The 17,785-nt window shown below is 42.0% G+C and overlaps 1 protein-coding gene and 1 long non-coding RNA gene across 4 annotated transcripts in view; one reads left to right on the top strand and one right to left on the bottom strand.

Moving 5' to 3' along the window:
• Window positions 1-1,254: 1,254 nt before the first annotated feature.
• LOC311527816 lies at window positions 1,255-12,389 on the bottom strand. Of its 2 annotated transcripts, none has more exons than XR_014713455.1 (3): window positions 12,058-12,389; window positions 9,218-9,361; window positions 1,255-1,695 (listed from the first exon to the last, which is right to left on the bottom strand). It is a non-coding gene; the product is annotated as an uncharacterized lncRNA (long non-coding RNA). The 2 variants fall into 2 exon arrangements; XR_014713456.1 differs by lacking the exon at window positions 1,255-1,695 and adding an exon at window positions 5,168-5,519.
• The window catches only part of HOMER2 (homer scaffold protein 2), a 104,859-nt gene continuing 93,469 nt past the window's right edge, over window positions 6,396-17,785 (top strand). The window contains exon 1 of one of the 2 annotated variants that reach the window (XM_084642185.1): window positions 6,396-6,485. In XM_084642185.1, the coding sequence (XP_084498311.1) occupies window positions 6,436-6,485 (50 nt within the window). In that variant the 5' untranslated portion in view covers window positions 6,396-6,435. Of the gene's footprint in view, window positions 6,486-6,506; window positions 6,914-17,785 lie in introns of those variants that run through there. The other variant, XM_084642186.1, reaches the window with a different exon arrangement.

Raw genomic sequence — 17,785 nt, 5'->3', positions numbered from 1 at the left:
CTAGAATTATTAGATATTTTGGCAGTCTCTAACACTGTACTGTGTAGTTTCACTCTAGGGTTTAAAGACCTGTGTTGGACAATCTGGCATTATTCTGGCTTTACTGGATTATTTTATGTGTGTGTGTGTGTGTCTTTTTTTGTTTTGAAGAGCTCACTTTTTTTTGGTCATAGATTTTCCTTCACTGCAAATGCATAGGGCCCCAGGGGGTGACCGTAGTTCTTTATATTTACATAAAACTGCTTTGAGCTGATATTTGCATATTTGTACATTTTCCAACATTATCTTTTGAACAGAGCTGGAAACCACTTTGTGGTAGCACTCTGAATCAGGAAACGCCTGGTGCCAGATGATTTTATACAAAAGATAAGATCTGAAGAATAATGAAAGAATCTCCTCAATTAATAATCAATCTCTACTCCAGGGTCCCTGAACTCTGACAAAAAAAGATTAGATTAAATTTCACAACACAATTAGTCTTTAATTTGCTCTTTTAAGGATGACCTGCAAAGGGCTTTTAAGAAACAGGGTTTTTATTTATTTATTTTTTTATTTTATTTTCCTTTTATAGTAGGCCTGAATAATTGGTTTGTTTTTTAAAGTGGGGTGGTTTTTTTCCTGCTTGTTTTTACCTTAGAAATCTCCGGGATGTCAGGTCTGGTTTTCTCTGCTTTTGCTATAGGACTCATTGAAGGTCTCAGCTGTTTAGTGTGAGCTCTGACGTTTTAATTGAAAGGACAAGACTGTTGAATCTTTAACAAATACATCCTTTGTCCAAAATATTTATTAGTCATTGGATTAAATAAATATTAACAAAACCAATCATAAACCAAAGTGTTTAAAACTATATGATTTAAAATCCTTTTCTTTCTCAGTTGCTTAGCTTTCAGTCTTTTGTTTCTTGTGATGTAGTAATTTAACTTGTTCTCCAGTCACCAAAGAATCTTCTAGGGGAGACAAGAACTCAGTTTCTGACATAAAACACAAGAACTCCTCACCAAAACCTTTTTGACTAAATCTTTCAGGCCATATTTATACATCATAAATAAAGTTGGTTATTTGTCATCACAAAAAATCAGAAAAGGCATGGCTCTTGACATGTTGAAAAATACAAATCTTATAACTCTATAGTTTTTAAAAAAAGTGAAAGCACACAATATTTTATGTAATATTAAGTTGTTTATCTTGGGAAATAATGAGAACATTTGTCACCAAACAAATACATAAATAGATTAAAAAGTCTTAACAGCACCTTTTATGGCATAAAAATATACATGTGAAGTAAAATAAAATAAAGCAAAACAGTAAAATATGGCAATAGCGAAAGCTAAACAAAAAGGAGAGTAAAACAAAGAGAGGTAGGAAGGGATGAGCCATCTTTGAGCTCTGTGGAATGCAGACTGACTACATATACTTATTTTTGCTAGGACAGTCTTGTGCGAAGGACATATTTATCTTGGTTTACAGGAATCAGGAATAATATATTTTACAGGCTCCCAGGAACAATAGTTACTTTACTTTCCATTTGCAGATACACTGATACACTGATAGAATGAATTTGTTTCACAGGTTGGATAGTGCAGGGGGCTTCTCCACTTTTCAGCACTTGGAGTTTTCTTGAATCTTGCCACAGTAGTAAAGGACACTCTTATGAATAATATATCATGACTGAATTATCTCCATCCTGTATAGGAGCTGTATCAGAAGAGAAATTTTGTGTCCTATGTGAAAGCTGAGGAACTAATTAATTATGACAGCAGATTTATAGTCCTTATTCCAAGAGATCCCAAAGTGCTTTAAGAACTATGGGCCCAATTCTGCAGACTCCTCCTCATGTGAGTAGTCTTTACTCATGAAAGCAATTTGTCAATGGAACTTCATGTAGTTAAGGACTATTCAGATGAGTAAAGGGATGCAGGATTGGGCCCTATATAGAGAAATTATTTAATTCAGCACTGAAATGTAGCCACCTCTGGGTTAAACATTTCAGGTGAAATCCAAGCCCCACTGAAATAAATGGGAGTTTTGCCATTTACTTCAATAGAGCCAGGATTTCACTCTGTGTGTTTTACAGGGCAAAATTACAATATGACAGTTTAGGACAGGAAAGCAAGAATATTTTATCCAATTAGAATGACAGAAAGAATTTCAGGGAAAGATAATGCAATATCCCAAACTTAAATTTGGCCAGAATGCTGGAGTTAATTTCCCCTCTCAAGCAATATGTGTCATCGGACCTTTGAAAAGTCAGAACCACAGTTTTATATTTCTTCCAAAAGAGGGGTCTGAACTCTTACCACAAATAAAGCTTCATAGTGGGGGAGGTCTCCTCAAACCCAGTAATATACAGTACACTTGCTACCATTATGATGACTTGTAATGGCCAGGGCCAATCGGGGCCGGGGGGACAGGAGGGCCATTTGGCCTGGGCCTCAAGCTCAAAGGGGGCCTCAAATTTAGACACTTGTTAATTATTTGGCATTTGATAAGTTTCGCAAGTTGTTTTTATGTGCATCCCTATCGGACCAAAATGTGACACGCTCTCTCATCTTAGAGCTGCAAATTTAAGCAAATAAGAGATGTGATTTGGTAAAAGACATAATGTTTTTGTTAACTGATATAGATTTTGCCATATTCAAGAGTTAAAAATGTTCATAACTATTAATAAAAATATATTGGTTCTGATGGCACAAGATTAGACCGTGATGAACACAAGATTAGACCGTGTCCTCTCAGATCAGCTGATTATATAAACAAACCACTACTAGTGGCTGGTGCTGGATCAAGTGTGTGTTGAAAGGTAGAGAATTGTTATGTTTTCGTGTCTTTATAGTTTTGCATCTAGTTGATTAAGGAATTATTTATGTGTGAGAATTCCTCATTATTATCTTCATATGGTAGCTAAAAGAGGTGACTGGTTGGTAGGTTGAGCCCTAGGTTGGTAGCTTGACCATCAACATCGGCTTTCATAGTCTATAGGCCCAGATGCAAGGTGAAAATTTGTGAGGAACTCTTGTACGGTGAGTTTCGTGAGGACACACAAATTTGAATTTTTTGGACGTTATCCCTCTGTCTGTATCTGTGTCTGTGTTTACTATGTATATGTCATCCCTTTGTCTTCAGCTCAGCCTGTTATATTATACCTTGTGTGCTTGAGGTTTGATTCAGTGATAAGGATAATAACTAGTCTGACTGTTTCATTTTGTGTTCTTAATTTGTTTTAAGTCTTTCCAGCATTTGTGTACCATTCAGCATTTATGTACATATATACAGTAGAAGATTTCAAGTGTAGATAAGCTACTTATTTACAGTAGAATATTTCAAGTGTGGATAGGCTACATATTTACTTTAGAACATTTCAGGTGTAAATAGGCTACTTATTTACAGTAGAGCATTTCAAGTGTGGATAAGCTACTTATTTACAGCAGAACATTTCAAATATGGTTGGCTACATGTTGTGTATTTTTGTCAGTGTGCCTGCATCAGTGGCTTCAGGTGAACGCACCTTCAATGTGTTGAAGCAAGTGAAGAACTATCACCCTTCAACTATGGGACAAGAGCATTTGAATGGGCTCGCAATGCTTAAAATCAACTGTGATATTGCACGAAAGCTAGATTTTTCCTCAATAATTAGTGCATTTGCACAGAAAAAGGCTAGAAAAGCATTTTTTAAATAAAAAATATTCAAATTATGACTCACTCTTTTTTTGGTGCCTTATTTTGTTTTCATGTGTCGTCATTTTTTATTTTTATTATGGCTGGGCCCTCAAAAGCTGGAAATGGCCCAAGCCTCTCTGGACCTCTGAGAGGGCCTGGCAGTGGTTGCCCTTTTGGCTAACACATCAGGAATTCTCTACAGATTGGCACCTGTAACACACACTCACCAGTCAGTTATATTGTCACACCCATCCCTTTGCTAAATTTGTTTGTGTGGCCTTTACATTTTTTACTGTAGTGCAGTAGTACCAGCTTCACACCTTATATTGTATTAGATGACAGGTTAGAAAAGGTGATAATTTTACATTAAGACAAATGCAATTCCAGTTTCCATTTAATAGTGAAACACGTAAAGCCTTACTCTACTTTAATAAATCTGAATTCCATTGGAAATCAGTAAAAGTTCCCATTAAGCCACTTATATCAGTAGCCCATGAAGTGTAACTGTTCACTGAAACAAACTCTTTGAATAGGGAGGGTGTATGACTGCATTGCTTCTATCATCTGCAGGATTGTTCAGGGCAGGAGGGATATGAGTTGAAGGTTTAAAAAATAAATTGTGAGACAAGAATCTCAAACCTAACCTTGAACTGTGGTGAAAGCTGAATACCAAGATGAATTTAAAAAGTCTAATACTGTCTTCTTGATTACCCAGGAGGAACTAGAGGGTTTCTTTTAATCTGAGATTGGGAATGAAGAGAAAAAGAGAGAGTGCAGAAAAGGAGATAGGACGTTTTTAGGCTTTAGCTGTCAAATAAAGAGGTGTATGGCTTTCCTATTAAATCTCCTTCAAGCAAGTTTAGTATCTGGCCCTTGCAAACTGGTAAAACACAATTTAAAATCTACAGTAGTACATTTGGCTGTCATTATAACAAATCTCATGACAGTGAGAAAATCCTTTGGAGTACAGCCATCCTGAAGTTTAGAATGATACAGCTGCTTATCTTCATGACATTTTTAAAATTTGCTCTTAAATTTTTTTAAAATGTCCTTTTCCATTTTTTTGAATGCTGGAAACGTCTTAGAAAGAGGCTTATACGGCTGTAATTCCATCACAGGGTTTTAATGACATTAATAAATGACTCAAGTTTCACTTGAGTGGTTTATGATATCACTAGTACCCCTAGATGGAATGTCAGCCTTGTTTTGTACAGTTGAGACATTGTTCCTTATGTCATTGGCTAAATTTTTCTTCTTTTCTTGGTTTCTAGTTAATGCCAGATCGGCATTTACAATACAGCTATCATACAGAGTACCAAACCAAGTAAATTTAAATAATTTATCCACAGCTCCAATCTTTAGATTTTGGGTTTTTTTTTTTAAAAAAAATATAAATTAATGTTCAGTAATAAAATGTTGAAGGTAGTCATTCTTGACAACGGTGTATATCTAAGTTGTCCAATCAATTGTAATTTTGAATGAGAGGGGAAGTTAAAACCCAATTGTCACATTGTTTCCCCAGCATAACAACAATGTATGTGTGGAACACAGTAACAAAAAATGGAAGTGGGATAAACAGAGAAAATTAGCTTCAGAACATATTTGCAAACTTACATTTGCAAAGTGAACATATATTTATGGAATTCATAGACAGTAGTGTGTTTATGTGGTGATGGGGAGGCAAGTACTGGAGAACAGAAGTCACATTATGGTCACAGAAAGACAGACACAGGTAATTAAAGTATCTAGCATAATATAATTAGTAAATGGTAATTCAAGCAGGGTTGTGTATTTTTGGGACTGTCTTGATTTTAACAAGGTGATTGTGTGTCTCACAAGCCATCCCAAAGCTGTTTCAGGGCCTGCAAAAGATCATCATATTGTGATTTTGCATCTTGATGACAGTTTGGCACAATTTCATCAGACTATATTATGAAATGACAGTCAAACTCACAACAGTAGCACTCTGAAAGGACAAATATAGAGAGGAAGGGATTGACACAGCTAGAGCTGTGCAAAACTCAGAAAGACTGGGAGTCATCACTGTTAGTGGGACTCCAGAAACCTGGAGCCAAGTGGAAATAAGTGCAATTGGATGAAGGATCATGAAGGATCAATTTGGACCATGATATCAGCTCTTGTCACTCACTGACTAATTAATAAGCACTTAGCCTATATGTACTTTAGCTTCCCCATCTGTGAGAATAGTCTTCACAGCTCAAACCACATTCCCTGAATTTAGAGACCAACCTGCCTGCTTAGAGATGGAGCTGAAACGTCCCCAAAATCTGTGGTGTTTGGTTGCAGGAGTTTGGTGTGTCTGTTGGGACAGTTCGTGGAAAGGCCGCAACGTTCAGAACCAGAGGGGACCGTTCCCAAACGTTGGGGTGCACGGATCCGAGGGTGTGTGAGTGTGGGAGCAGGTGGCATTCGCGGAGGCTCCAAACCCTGGGGTCAGAGATCGGGGTTGGCTCATATGGCGGAGCTGGCGCGTAGGGCTGCAGAGTGGATCTCACCCAGAGTCTTGGGGTGCTGGGGCCACGGATGGGCCTAGGCGGATCTCCGCCTGGGCTCCCCCCACAAAGTTCGGCTCTGGAGTCGATTTGCCCCCGTTTCCTTTGGTCCAAGCCCACATCCGCCAGGCACCAAGCGGGCAGGGTGAGGACTCAGGGGAGGGGCATGTTTGGCGGCAGGGGGCGCCTGAGGGGAGGGGGAGTCCTGCCGAGTCCCGGGGAAGGCGCCCTGCCCGGCCGCTTTTGCCGGGGGAGCGCGGGCAGCATGGGCAGCAGCGTGTGGCCCCGCCAGTGGGAGGCGGCTGCGCGAAGCAGGTGGGGACTCGCCGCCGCCTTCCCTGGCTCCGCGGTGCGAGGGAGCTCCCGGGAGAACCCCCCAGCTCCCGCCTCCTGCCCGGCGCGGGGTCTGCGGGAGGCTGGTGGCTGCCCCCGCCGCTGGGAGAGGAGGTTATGTAAGGGGAGGAGGAGGAGGAGGAGGAGGAGCAGGACGGCTGCCGCCGCCGAGCGGGCACAGGGAGAAGCCGCCGCCGCCCGCCCGCCCGGCTCTCGGGAGAGTTGCTGCTGCCGCCGCCGCCGGCGGGGCCGGCCCGGGATGCGCAGGAGCTGAGCGCGCTAGCAGCCGGCGGCCGCATGTGCGAAGTTGGGACTCGCCCCGCGCCCGCCGGGGACAGAGGCGAGAACCCCGGGGGCCCGGCGGGGCTGCAGGCTGCGGGCGCAGCTGGGGACAAGTACCGAGAAATGGGGTGAGTGTCCCCGGGAGCCCACGGCCACTGCCTTCCCTCCCGCCTCGGGGGCTCAGGTCGGGCTCTCCCCAGCTGCCGCCGCTTCGCCGGCGGGTCTCTAGCGAGCCGCTTGGGGCTCGGCTGGGGGCGTGTTGAACTTGCAGCCCGGGGCGCGGCCAGACCCCGCTCCCGGGTGCCGCGGGGCGCTGTACAGCCTCGGGCAGTTTGTATCCGGGGCTCCTGCGCCTGGCTCCGAGCAGCCCCCCTGCCCGGCTAACCCGGGGGCAGCGCTGTTCCGAGCTCCTCTCCAACTGGGGGGCTGAGTCACTCCACGGCACTGGGCAGCTGGAGGGGGCTCGCCAGGGATGGAGCCCGGCTCTGCCACGGACAGTGCCGTTTGCACCCACGGGGCTGGAGAGGAGCGAGGGCTAGGGGAGCTTGCCCGGCTCGGACGGGACTCGGGTGCCCGCTGAACGAGCGGGGAAAGGCGCAGCTCGGCAAACGCCAGAGCGAGCGGAGGAGCCCAGCAGTGGGAGACTGAGGGGGGCTGGATGGAGCACGAGCAGGTCCCGAGTACTTTGTGCGCTCTGGCTTCGGGGTTTGGTGGTTGTGGCGTAAGTAGCGCAGCAAAGATTAATTTCCGGCTGTTGGATGGCTGGTGGATTTAACCTGGTTCGGGGGCGTTTACACTAGTTTTAGGACTTGTCTTGAGTCGTGGTTTCTTTTTGGTTCCTGTCTTGTTAGTTATATTGGTTAAGGTTCTCGAGGCCTTCGGATGAGAGTTCGTAATTAAAATGTATGTGCAGTGTGGTTGTTGCCCTGTTGCTCCCAGGATACGAGTCTTTCTCTGTTGTTGGTTGTTACATTTTAAGACTATTTTTTTTTAAAAAAGCCTTTTAGTTCAGTAACACACGTTCATGAAGTGCTTTGAGATCTTCTGATGTGCAAAGTATTATTATTCAGTTTAATGGTTTTAAATGTAGTTAATTGATTTTCATGCTGTAGTGGCAAAATAGGATCTTGTACAAATAATATGGATAACCAAAAATATTCATAAATGTAAGAAAGGGGGCAACGTTTTTTAAAATGTGAAGATAATAAGCTTTGCTGTTAGCTGTAGAATAAAACTTGAAGTGTGCAGAAATGTCCTTGTAGCAGATAAACACGGAGGTATGATTTAAATGGCTAAAATGACTGAACAAGTGCCTCAGATACAATGTGAAAGATTCCAATCTTGAAATGAGTAATCTGTTCATGTGTATAAACTCACTTAAAAGCAGAGGATTTCTTTTCAGTGACTCTGTGTTGTAATTCAGTCAGAGCACTGAGTCACCGAAAGCAGGCAATAAACTTATCCAAACGTTATTGTTTGTTATATTTAGATAATTGTTTCTGAAAGTTTTCTCTGTTTAAATGTACAAGATTTTGGTCTGAGAACATGCCCCACTGGACAATTCAGTTTGCTACTTCAGAGAAACTAATAGTACTTTTTTTTTTCATATCTTGTAATTTGAACAAGAGGGAAGAAGGTAAATACTGTGGTTTAAGGAATTTGTAAACTAAAACCTTAGAAAACAAGAATTTTTTTTTTTAAAAAAAAGCGCATATATTTTCAGTGTAAACTATGGATAGACCTTGAAATCTTCTTAACAAGCCTGGAAGGTGGTATGCTGGGGGGATTCCAAAACCCACACATCATTTAATTTGCTGTATTTACTGTATATTCTCTTACATCTTTCCTCTTCTCACCCCCATGTGGTGAGGGATCATTCTTTAATTTCTCAGTTTACTTATGCCATTTTGTAACTATGCAAGCTCCCACTACAGAATTTATTACAGTATCACTGAAGTGGCATAATTTGCAACAGGTATGCTAAAGGTAAATTATATAAACATGAACAATTTAAAAATGCAATGAATGTGCCTAATTTTGATGCAGAGAACTTTCGGAAAGAAGGTGGGCGGAGGAAATAGGTATGGGGTGATATAAGTGGATATTGACCAGCATGCCACACCAGAACATCTCTGATGGGCTCATCAGTTTCTTCATTAAATAAGCATTCATTTAAAAACAAGACAGCATCTTGCCTTTCAAATTTATAAAAGTAAGTTTCAGAATATGAACTGATGCAATGCTGTCTCATTGCATCTATAGATGGGCAGAAAAATAGGTCTGAAGAACTGCCCCATTCATCTCAATTGGGTGACCAAACAATATTTTCACTGTCATCCTTGTTAACTAACTAGCAGAATATTTTTAGCTATTCTGGGATGAGAGCTTGAATAGAAATTAGAAAAACATGTTTAAAAAAAAAACAGTCTGACCTGGAAACATGGAAGTCCTATTCCACAGAAATCTATTCTTTAAAAGTTCCAAAGGATTTGAAGTCCATTGATCCACTTGCAGAGTCCTATTTGTACTTCTTGTGTATTTATGATATTATCTAGGCTATTTTGCTTTAGGCAAGCCTGTGGAAGAAAACAGTCTTCACTCTTAGGTTGGAAGCAACAAAATCAGAGACAACTTTATTCGAGTAATTGCAAGGGAAGAATACAGCTGACAGAGAGCTGTCTCAGTTTCTCCAAAATACAAGCAATATCACACAAGCATTTATACTCTTCTGTGGCATGCATTAATTGAAAACATGCACATTTTGTTTATATTATATCCTGTCTAATCCAGCATTTTCTCACTTTCACTTCTCAAAACATTGTTATCTCAAGGCAAGGTCACACTGACTTTGCGCTGCTGTTTTCCCACCTGCTTCTGACTTGAGCCCTGCTTCTACAGGTCCCACGCTATTAGGCTAAGACTTAGCATAACAATTGCTCTGTTTCTAACAAATTAAAATGGCTGCACTTAAACCCTCTCTTTCTTTCCTGTTTCCACCATGCCCTCAGAGTTTCCAAATCTCTCTATCTGTTGCCTGCCTGGGCCTGATCCTTTTTTTTTCTTGCTGATCGGTTCTTTCCATGGGCACCAACTTGTCCCACTACCAATTAGCAAGGAGGGTGGACTTCTCAACTAGCCCCCACCCCTCCAAGTCTCTTCTTTTAAACATTCTCAGTCACTAGGGCTACCCGAGTCCTACCCCGTGAGGCTTGTCACCTGGACAGAACGCACGGCCAATTGGCGTTTTAACTATCCAGTTTCCTCTTATGGCAGACACACTGCTGTTACAGGTTTCAGAGTAACAGCCGTGTTAGTCTGTATTCGCAAAAAGAAAAGGAGTACTTGTGGCACATTAGAGACGAACAAATTTATTTGAGCATAAGCTTTCGTGAGCTATAGCTCACTTCATCGGATGCATACTGTGGAAAATACAGAAGATGTTTTTATACACACAAATCATGGAAAAAATGGGTGTTTATCACTACAAAAGGTTTTCTCTCCCCCCACCCCACTCTCCTGCTGGTAATAGCTTATATAAAGTGATCACTCTCTGTCATAAATATAAAGGGAAGGGTAAACCCCTTTGAAATCTTTCCTGGCCAGGGGAAAGCTCCTCTCACCTGTAAAGGGTTAAGAAGCTAAAGGTAACCTCGCTGGCACCTGACCAAAATGACCAATGAGGAGACAAGATACTTTCAAAAACTGGGAGGAGGGAGAGAAACAAGGGGTCTGTGTGTCTGTCTATATGCTGGTCTTTACCGGGGACAGAACAGGAATGGAGTCTTAGAACTTTTAGTAAGTAATCTAGCTAGGTATGTGTTAGATTATGATTTCTTTAAATGGCTGAGAAAGAATTGTGCTGAATAGAATAACTATTTCTGTCTGTGTATCTTTTTTGTAACTTAAGGTTTTGCCTAGAGGGATTCTCTATGTTTTTTTAATCTAATTACCCTGTAAGATATCTACCATCCTGATTTTGCAGGGGGGATTTCTTCATTTCTATTTACTTCTATTTTTATTAAAAGTCTTCTTGTAAGAAACTGAATGCTTTTTCATTGTTCTCAGATCCAAGGGTTTGGGTCTGTGGTCACCTATGCAAATTGGTGAGGCTTTTTATCCAACATTTCCCAGGAAAAGGGGGGGGTGCAAGTGTTGGGAGGATTGTTCTTAAGATCCAAGGGTCTGGGTCTGTAGTCACCTAAGCCAATTGGTGAGGCTTTTTACCAAACCTTGTCCAGGAAGTGGGGTGCAAGGTTTTGGGAAGTATTTTGGGGGGAAGGACGCGTCCAAACATCTCTTCCCCAGTAACCAGTATTAGTTTGGTGGTGGTAGCAACCAATCCAAGGACAAAGGGTGGAATATTTTGTACCTTGGGGAAGTTTTGACCTAAGCTGGTAAAGATAAGCTTAGGAGGTTTTTCATGCAGGTCCCCACATCTGTACCCTAGAGTTCAGAGTGGGGGAGGAACCTTGACACTCTCCTTACAATGTTACAGTGTATGCTGAGCACAAATGGTTACATTTTGACAAGTCTCTGAAGGACTGGTAGTTAGTCAGTGCTTCCAGGTGGGTGTGTTCCGCTTTTTCTGCCTGGAAGTCCTGTCTCAAGGCTTGCAACTTGTCCTGGGTGTAGGTTTGGTTGCTGCCTGTTCATAATCTATGCTTTTAATTGCTCAATTCTAGCTGTCAGTTGCACGTCTTTCCTTATCCCCAACTCCTATTTGTACCCCAGGCATGCTACGGCTAAGGTCGTATGCACCAAGGATTATATGCATGGAGCGAGACTCCCCGAGTCCTCCCCTCCATCATCCTGGACTTCTACAACCAGGAGTACACCCATTTGCACTCTATCACCACCGACTGGGGTGGAGAGAAGAATGCTAAACCCTTATCTGGTTCTCAGACCTACTGTGGCTGAGAGTGGGGCTCACCTTTAATCATGCAATTCTTAACATGTAATACCAACTGTGCCAAACAAAGCAAATGTGAAATATCAAGGGCAAAATAGATAGATGGTGTGCACTCTGCAGGGTTCTCCCACTCCTCAATTTTCCACTAAAACTGTGACAGATTTTCATTACCAATCTGCCTGTGCCTTAGTTGATCAGGCTAAGACCACAGGATCGTAGGGCGGAGATGAAGACAACACACCATGTAACTGAATTTAAAGCATTAATTAATGAAATAACAGCAAAGAATATTGGGAATGCTCCCTCATCACTCAAGGGAAGAAAAAACGTTAATGTTAAACCTTGACCCCCTTTTATACTCACAAACATGCTTCCTGGGCTTGCCAGGCCCGGGGGGTAGGAGAGACAGAGAGACGGATGGGAGGTTATTCTGTGCACAGACTGTCCAGAGATACGCTGTAAAAATTTCCAACTTGCTTCTGCTCTTGGGAGGTATTTCAGTCCAGGCCGGCTGCCTGTGGCTTCTTCAGCATCCCCAAACCACACCGGGTCCAGGGTTGCAAAGGCAGACTGTTGGGTCTCACCAGGTGGCCAACCTTCACAAATGTAATCTCAGTCCTGCAACTTATTTGCCTTTGTTTTACCTCTGTCTATATTTTCTTCACAGCCAGCTGGGGCTGAAAGCAGTGTTTTTGTGCTTGGCATGGTCTGTGTCGATTCTTGACCTTGAACGCAAAGCAGCTTTCTCCTTATCTCTAGGCCAAGCTAACTTTTCAAATTAACCCATTCCTTTCTCTCCTTGACTTCAGCCTTAACTTATTGGGAATATAAAGAAGTCGAAGGGGTTAACAAAATAGTTTGGGTAGGGAGGCATCCAGATGCTTTACATTTCATTTTAAATCCTGCATTTGAGTTTTAATTTTGCCTGGGAGTCCTTCAGACTCCACACTCGAGACTCATGGAGTCTCTTTATGGCTTTCTCTGAGGTGTATGATTTTATCTAAATTGAAGGTACCTTCTAGTGGGAATTGTTTAGATGGATCATCACGTGTGTAAAAATTCCAATTTTCTAAATCCCTACAAATCCTAGAACTATAATACACATACATATAATAAGCAGGTGTGCCCTTCAGTGGCACAGGAACAGTCTTAAACTGACCCCCACCCATTTTCCAATCACACAGGAGTGCCCTGTCCGCTGAGGTAGCGGCTCATGAAGCTAAAATTATCACACCACCTCCTATTTTCCACTCGGGTCACTTACACAGGAAAGGTTTATCGAGGATGTCCACGACCTTCCTACCCCCCTTTTGCAAAGAGCGTCGTCTTGTCTCAGAGAGAACAACACCACTTACTCCGATTTCTTTCGGTGAGATGGTCAGACCAGTCAGTGGCTCATAACCTGCCTTCAGGTGGGGAGGAGAGAGGGAGGAAAGATGTCAAGAAAACGGACATGGACTGTCTGAGGACAGGAAAAGGATAGGGTCACACAACCCTAGACTCAGACAGGCCCCTTCCCAGTCATGCCATGCAGTCAGCCTGCCTTGGTCAGGACCTTTTACTAGTCCGCTAGGTGCGGTCACAGGGCTTGCATTAGAGACATCTCCAGTCACGAGCTTGTGGGCTTCGCAGAGAGCTCTGGGTGTCTTCCTGTGACCCTCATTCACCCTCTCTCACACCCAAGGCCTCTGTTCCTTCATACCACAATGCATCAGTTTTTTATTTTGTTTTTGGTTGTCTTTTTTTTAACCCTGAGGGCATCACCACAACTCCTCCGTCCGGACTGAATACACCTGTGTTCTAATCTGAGGGCATCACCACAACCCCTCAACTCACATAGGTCTGACCTAAGCCACACATTGGCTTACCCTGGTTACCACATAACATTGGCTTTTTTTTTGGTTCCTGCCAGTGTATAATTCTTTATTTATGTACTAAGAATGATGTACTGTGCTTTGTGACTAAAACTGTATAACAACCCCATCATATTATTACCAAGGGAATATTACTGCTTTTATTGTTGTTTAGGATTATGTTGTTGTTGTAAAAGACGTAATAATAACAGTTTTCATGTCCATACTAACCATGCATTGTCATTGCGTCCAATCAAAACCCATGAGGTTGAAGCATCTGATGCAGAGTCTGCAATACAAGGTTTAATGAAAATGGAGGTTTAAGATTGATAGTTGTGCTGGAAGCACAACACGGGGGAGTGTGGAAGTGGAAAAAAGCGCAGACATCTTATTCTTCTAGGAAGAGCAAGAGTCAGGCTAATAACGCGAGACTTCCAAGCAGGGCCTGGGTGAGTGGAAAAGAACTGTAAGAGAGGTTGCTTTGACCTTGTGTTAGATAAGAATGGAACGCAGACTATAGCAAGAACTGCTGAGAAAAGTAAGATATCAGGAAGGAATATGTATAAACAAAATGCAGTTGTTGATCATTACTGGATGTGACAAAAGGTATAAATGCTAGCCTTAATTGTTTATCTTTTGGGAGACCTGCCATTGTGTACTCTCCCCCTTTTGCAATTGCTTGAGAATAAACTACCTCTGACATGTTGCAACCAACCTAAGAGCAAAGACTTGAGTTTATTCTTCCACAAGCCTACGTAAATACAAGGTGACTTCACCAGTGTGCCTGATTCTCCACCCATTCTTACACCAATGCATCTCAGTTACCTCACAAGTGGAGAACCAGTGTTGACAGGGCCAATTCGATCAGGGTGGATGTAGTCCACTCCCAATAATAGAAGAGGAGGTGTCAATTCCAGGAGAGGTAAAGCTGCTTTTGTAATGAGCCAGCCACTCCCAGTCCAGCAAATTTTGGGCTTGAATAGGGACTGGCTCTCCACTTGTGAGGTAACTCCCTTTGCTTCATGTGTCATTATATAATGCCTGCATCTGTAATTTTCACTCCATGGATCTGAAGAAATGGTTTTTTACCCACGGAAGCTTATGCCCAAATAAATCTTAGCCTTTAAGGTGCCACCGGACTCCTTGTTGTTTTTTTTTGTGGATACAGACTAGCACGGCTACCCCCTGATACTGGACATATTAATGCTTATCCATTTTTGTAAAGTGCTTTGAGACGTACATTTTTCCAATATAAAAGTGCAAAGAATTGCCTTGCTGTTTATCAGGGTTATAGACAGTCTGGTTTGAGAATACTTTTCAGTTCTGTCTCTGGTTCAAGAACAAACTTTAAGTGCTTCAGGCACTAGTTGTTCCGGCTACATCCAGTAACATGGCAGGTTTTGATAAATTTATATGGGACCTAGTCAGGATTGTATGGAGGCTCCACACAGCAGGTGGAAGCTTGCTGTGAATGGGGGAGGGATGGGTAGGAAGGGGAATGAAGGGAGCTACTGAGACTTGATCAGGTGCTAGAGCCTTGTCCCCCGCCCTGGCGGCCGGTGCACATGCTCCTGCCCCTCCCTGATCCAGTGTCTTGCCAGAGTGTCTGGAAGGTGGGTAGAGCAGAGGTGTTATTTCCTGCCATCCTGATCTTGTGCGCTGCCACCATGGCCGCTCCAGCCCTTCCTCTGGGTCCCACTCTCACCTCTGTGAGGTAGTGTGAGGGCAAAAAACCTGGGGGTGGTGGTGGTTGAAACACACATTGTCTGCTCCCCCAATATTTTGATTGCGAGGGTACTAGCCGCATCTCGCCACCTGGATCCTCCACCCCTAGTTCCTCAAGTGTAAAGTGTGGGAAGAATTTGGCTCAGCACTTAAAATAGTTTTTGTGTGGTTGGCCATTATTAATATGTACTGTCCCTGGGTTTGGCACTGAGTAACAGTACAGAAGTATGAAAACTTACAGCTACCTGAACTGTGTAAAACTAAAGGAGGACTTGTGGCACCTTAGAGACTAACCAATTTATTAGAGCATAAGCTTTCGTGAGCTACAGCTTGAAGTGAGCTGTAGCTCACGAAAGCTTATGCTCTAATAAATTGGTTAGTCTCTAAGGTGCCACAAGTCCTCCTTTTCTTTTTGCGAATACAGACTAACACGGCTGCTACTCTGAAACCTGTGTAAAACTAGTTATTCAGGTCATTCGCGTAAATCTCCTGTGAAATGAGAGCTCTAAAGAAGCATGTGATGATGCAGTTCAGCTTACTATACTGCAATACTTTTTCCAAATTTTACAAAATTACTAAAAATGTATATTCAGCTAATCATGAGAATGCTGCTCTTGTATAAAATGTCTCCTAAACAAAGAGAGCTTGACTCCAAAGTCAATGCAAAGTCAAGTCTTGTTGATTTCCATGGGCTTTGGATCTGGCGCTAATGTTGCTTATGTTGAAGAAAAATAGTTCTTTTTTCCCCAGGGCTAACTCCCCACCCTTGCAATCCTACAGCTGTGGTACTATTATCTCAATAGTCTGGCCAATAAATGTTAACTATTCCCAAAACACTGTATATCAGACTTCCAATTTCCAAGACTTTTTTTTTTTAAATCTAAACATACATCCTGAGTTATGTCTTTTCACACCTCAGCAAAGAACTAACAAAGAAAGAAAACGGCTAGCTCATCAGTTGCTCAGATTTCTGAGCTATATCTGCTAATCTAACAAAGAATACCTGTTTCAATTTGACCTCAATTTTTTTTAACAACAAAAGCTAACGTGCTATTGTAAAGATGGCAGTTTTATTTATTAAAATGATTTTAAAAGGAATTAGATTACAGAAAGGGGAAAATGTAGCTAAGACTCTTTTTACCATTTTAATTTCCACAATACACTTGCAGTTCCCTTTAAATTTTCATATCCCTCAATTACAAAACGTTGCTCGTTAGTAGAGAAGTGGCAAATACCCAGTTTGGATTAGAGTTGTACATCGATTCTTTGCCATTGAAGATGTTGTTCATATTTGTTGGATTAAAATTCAACTAGTCTAAACACCTATTAGCAATGAAACATAATTTTAAAGCCCTTTTTAATAAAGCATTTGTATCAAAATGAAAATTAACCATCCAAATATTAAAACACACCACAAGGAAACACCATACAAATTAAATGCAAAAAATGAACATACAAAATAAATGGTGAATTATATTATTGTGTGAATTAATGTAGTTTAGTTAATATGGAACTACTTGTTATACCCACTTCTGCGGACTGAGGGGTTGGATTTTGCGTAGGGGTGAAGCAGGAAGGAAGAGTGCCAATTCTTCTTTCTTCCCCCACCTCTGGAACCTTGTGGCAGTCCCTCTATTGAAACTCTTTGTGGACTGAGATCAGTGGGGCTGTGGAGGTGAATGGAGGCCAGGTTGCATTTATTCAGGAGGGAGCTATTCTTCACAGTATGCTCCTCTCCAAAGTCCACTGATATTCAAGCAGATATCTGTGCCTAAGTAATGCTGCTTGAAGCTGTATTAATGTGGGCTCCATGCCTGCACCCATCTGGGAGAGAGAGTCTGGGGTGTCTGGCCAGTGGAGAGAGTCATACTGCCATGGCTGAGGAGGTCAGAGGAGTAAGAGGGTTGATGTCTAGAGCTGGGTGAAATTTTTCAACCAATTTTTTGTGTGCAAAATGTGCAGATTTGGGTCAACCAAAACATTTTGTGACTTTGTATCAATTTCACCAAATTGTTTTGTGCAGGAAAAAGTACTTTTCAAAAATGCTCTGAAAAAATCAAAATGTTCTGTTTCTACATTTTTGAAATGAAACCATTTGATTTTGATTTGAAAAAACTTTTCATTTTAAATTTCCTTCAATTTCATTAAAATGTTAAGTATAAAAAATTCTCAATCTAAATGAAATGTTTTTTTCAACCCCAAACACTTTTTTCGACTCTTAATCACCATATATTTTGAATTTTGTTTTGTTTTGGGTCAACCTGAAACAACTGATTTTTTGGTTGTCTGGCCATTTCAGAAAATAATAATTTCCCCATCTCTACATGGGTCTACCATCAATGGGACTTAATGTAAATTCTGGTTCCCTGAAGATCCCCTGGTTTTGTGAGGTTGGGATATGGTACCTCTTGCCCTTTTCCTGCTCCTCAAAAGCCCCCTCCCACTTCAGAGGATAACTAGCTGGAAACTCCATCAGGCAACGCTCATCTAGTTTTTGACATCTCTCCCAGTCT

The sequence above is a fragment of the Lepidochelys olivacea genome (assembly GCF_965140295.1).
Source record: "Lepidochelys olivacea isolate rLepOli2 genome assembly, chromosome: 10".
In the NCBI taxonomy this organism is placed as follows: Eukaryota; Metazoa; Chordata; order Testudines; family Cheloniidae; genus Lepidochelys; species Lepidochelys olivacea.
The sequence above is the reverse complement of the archived record's forward strand: the minus strand, read 5'-3'. Positions and strand labels throughout refer to the sequence as shown.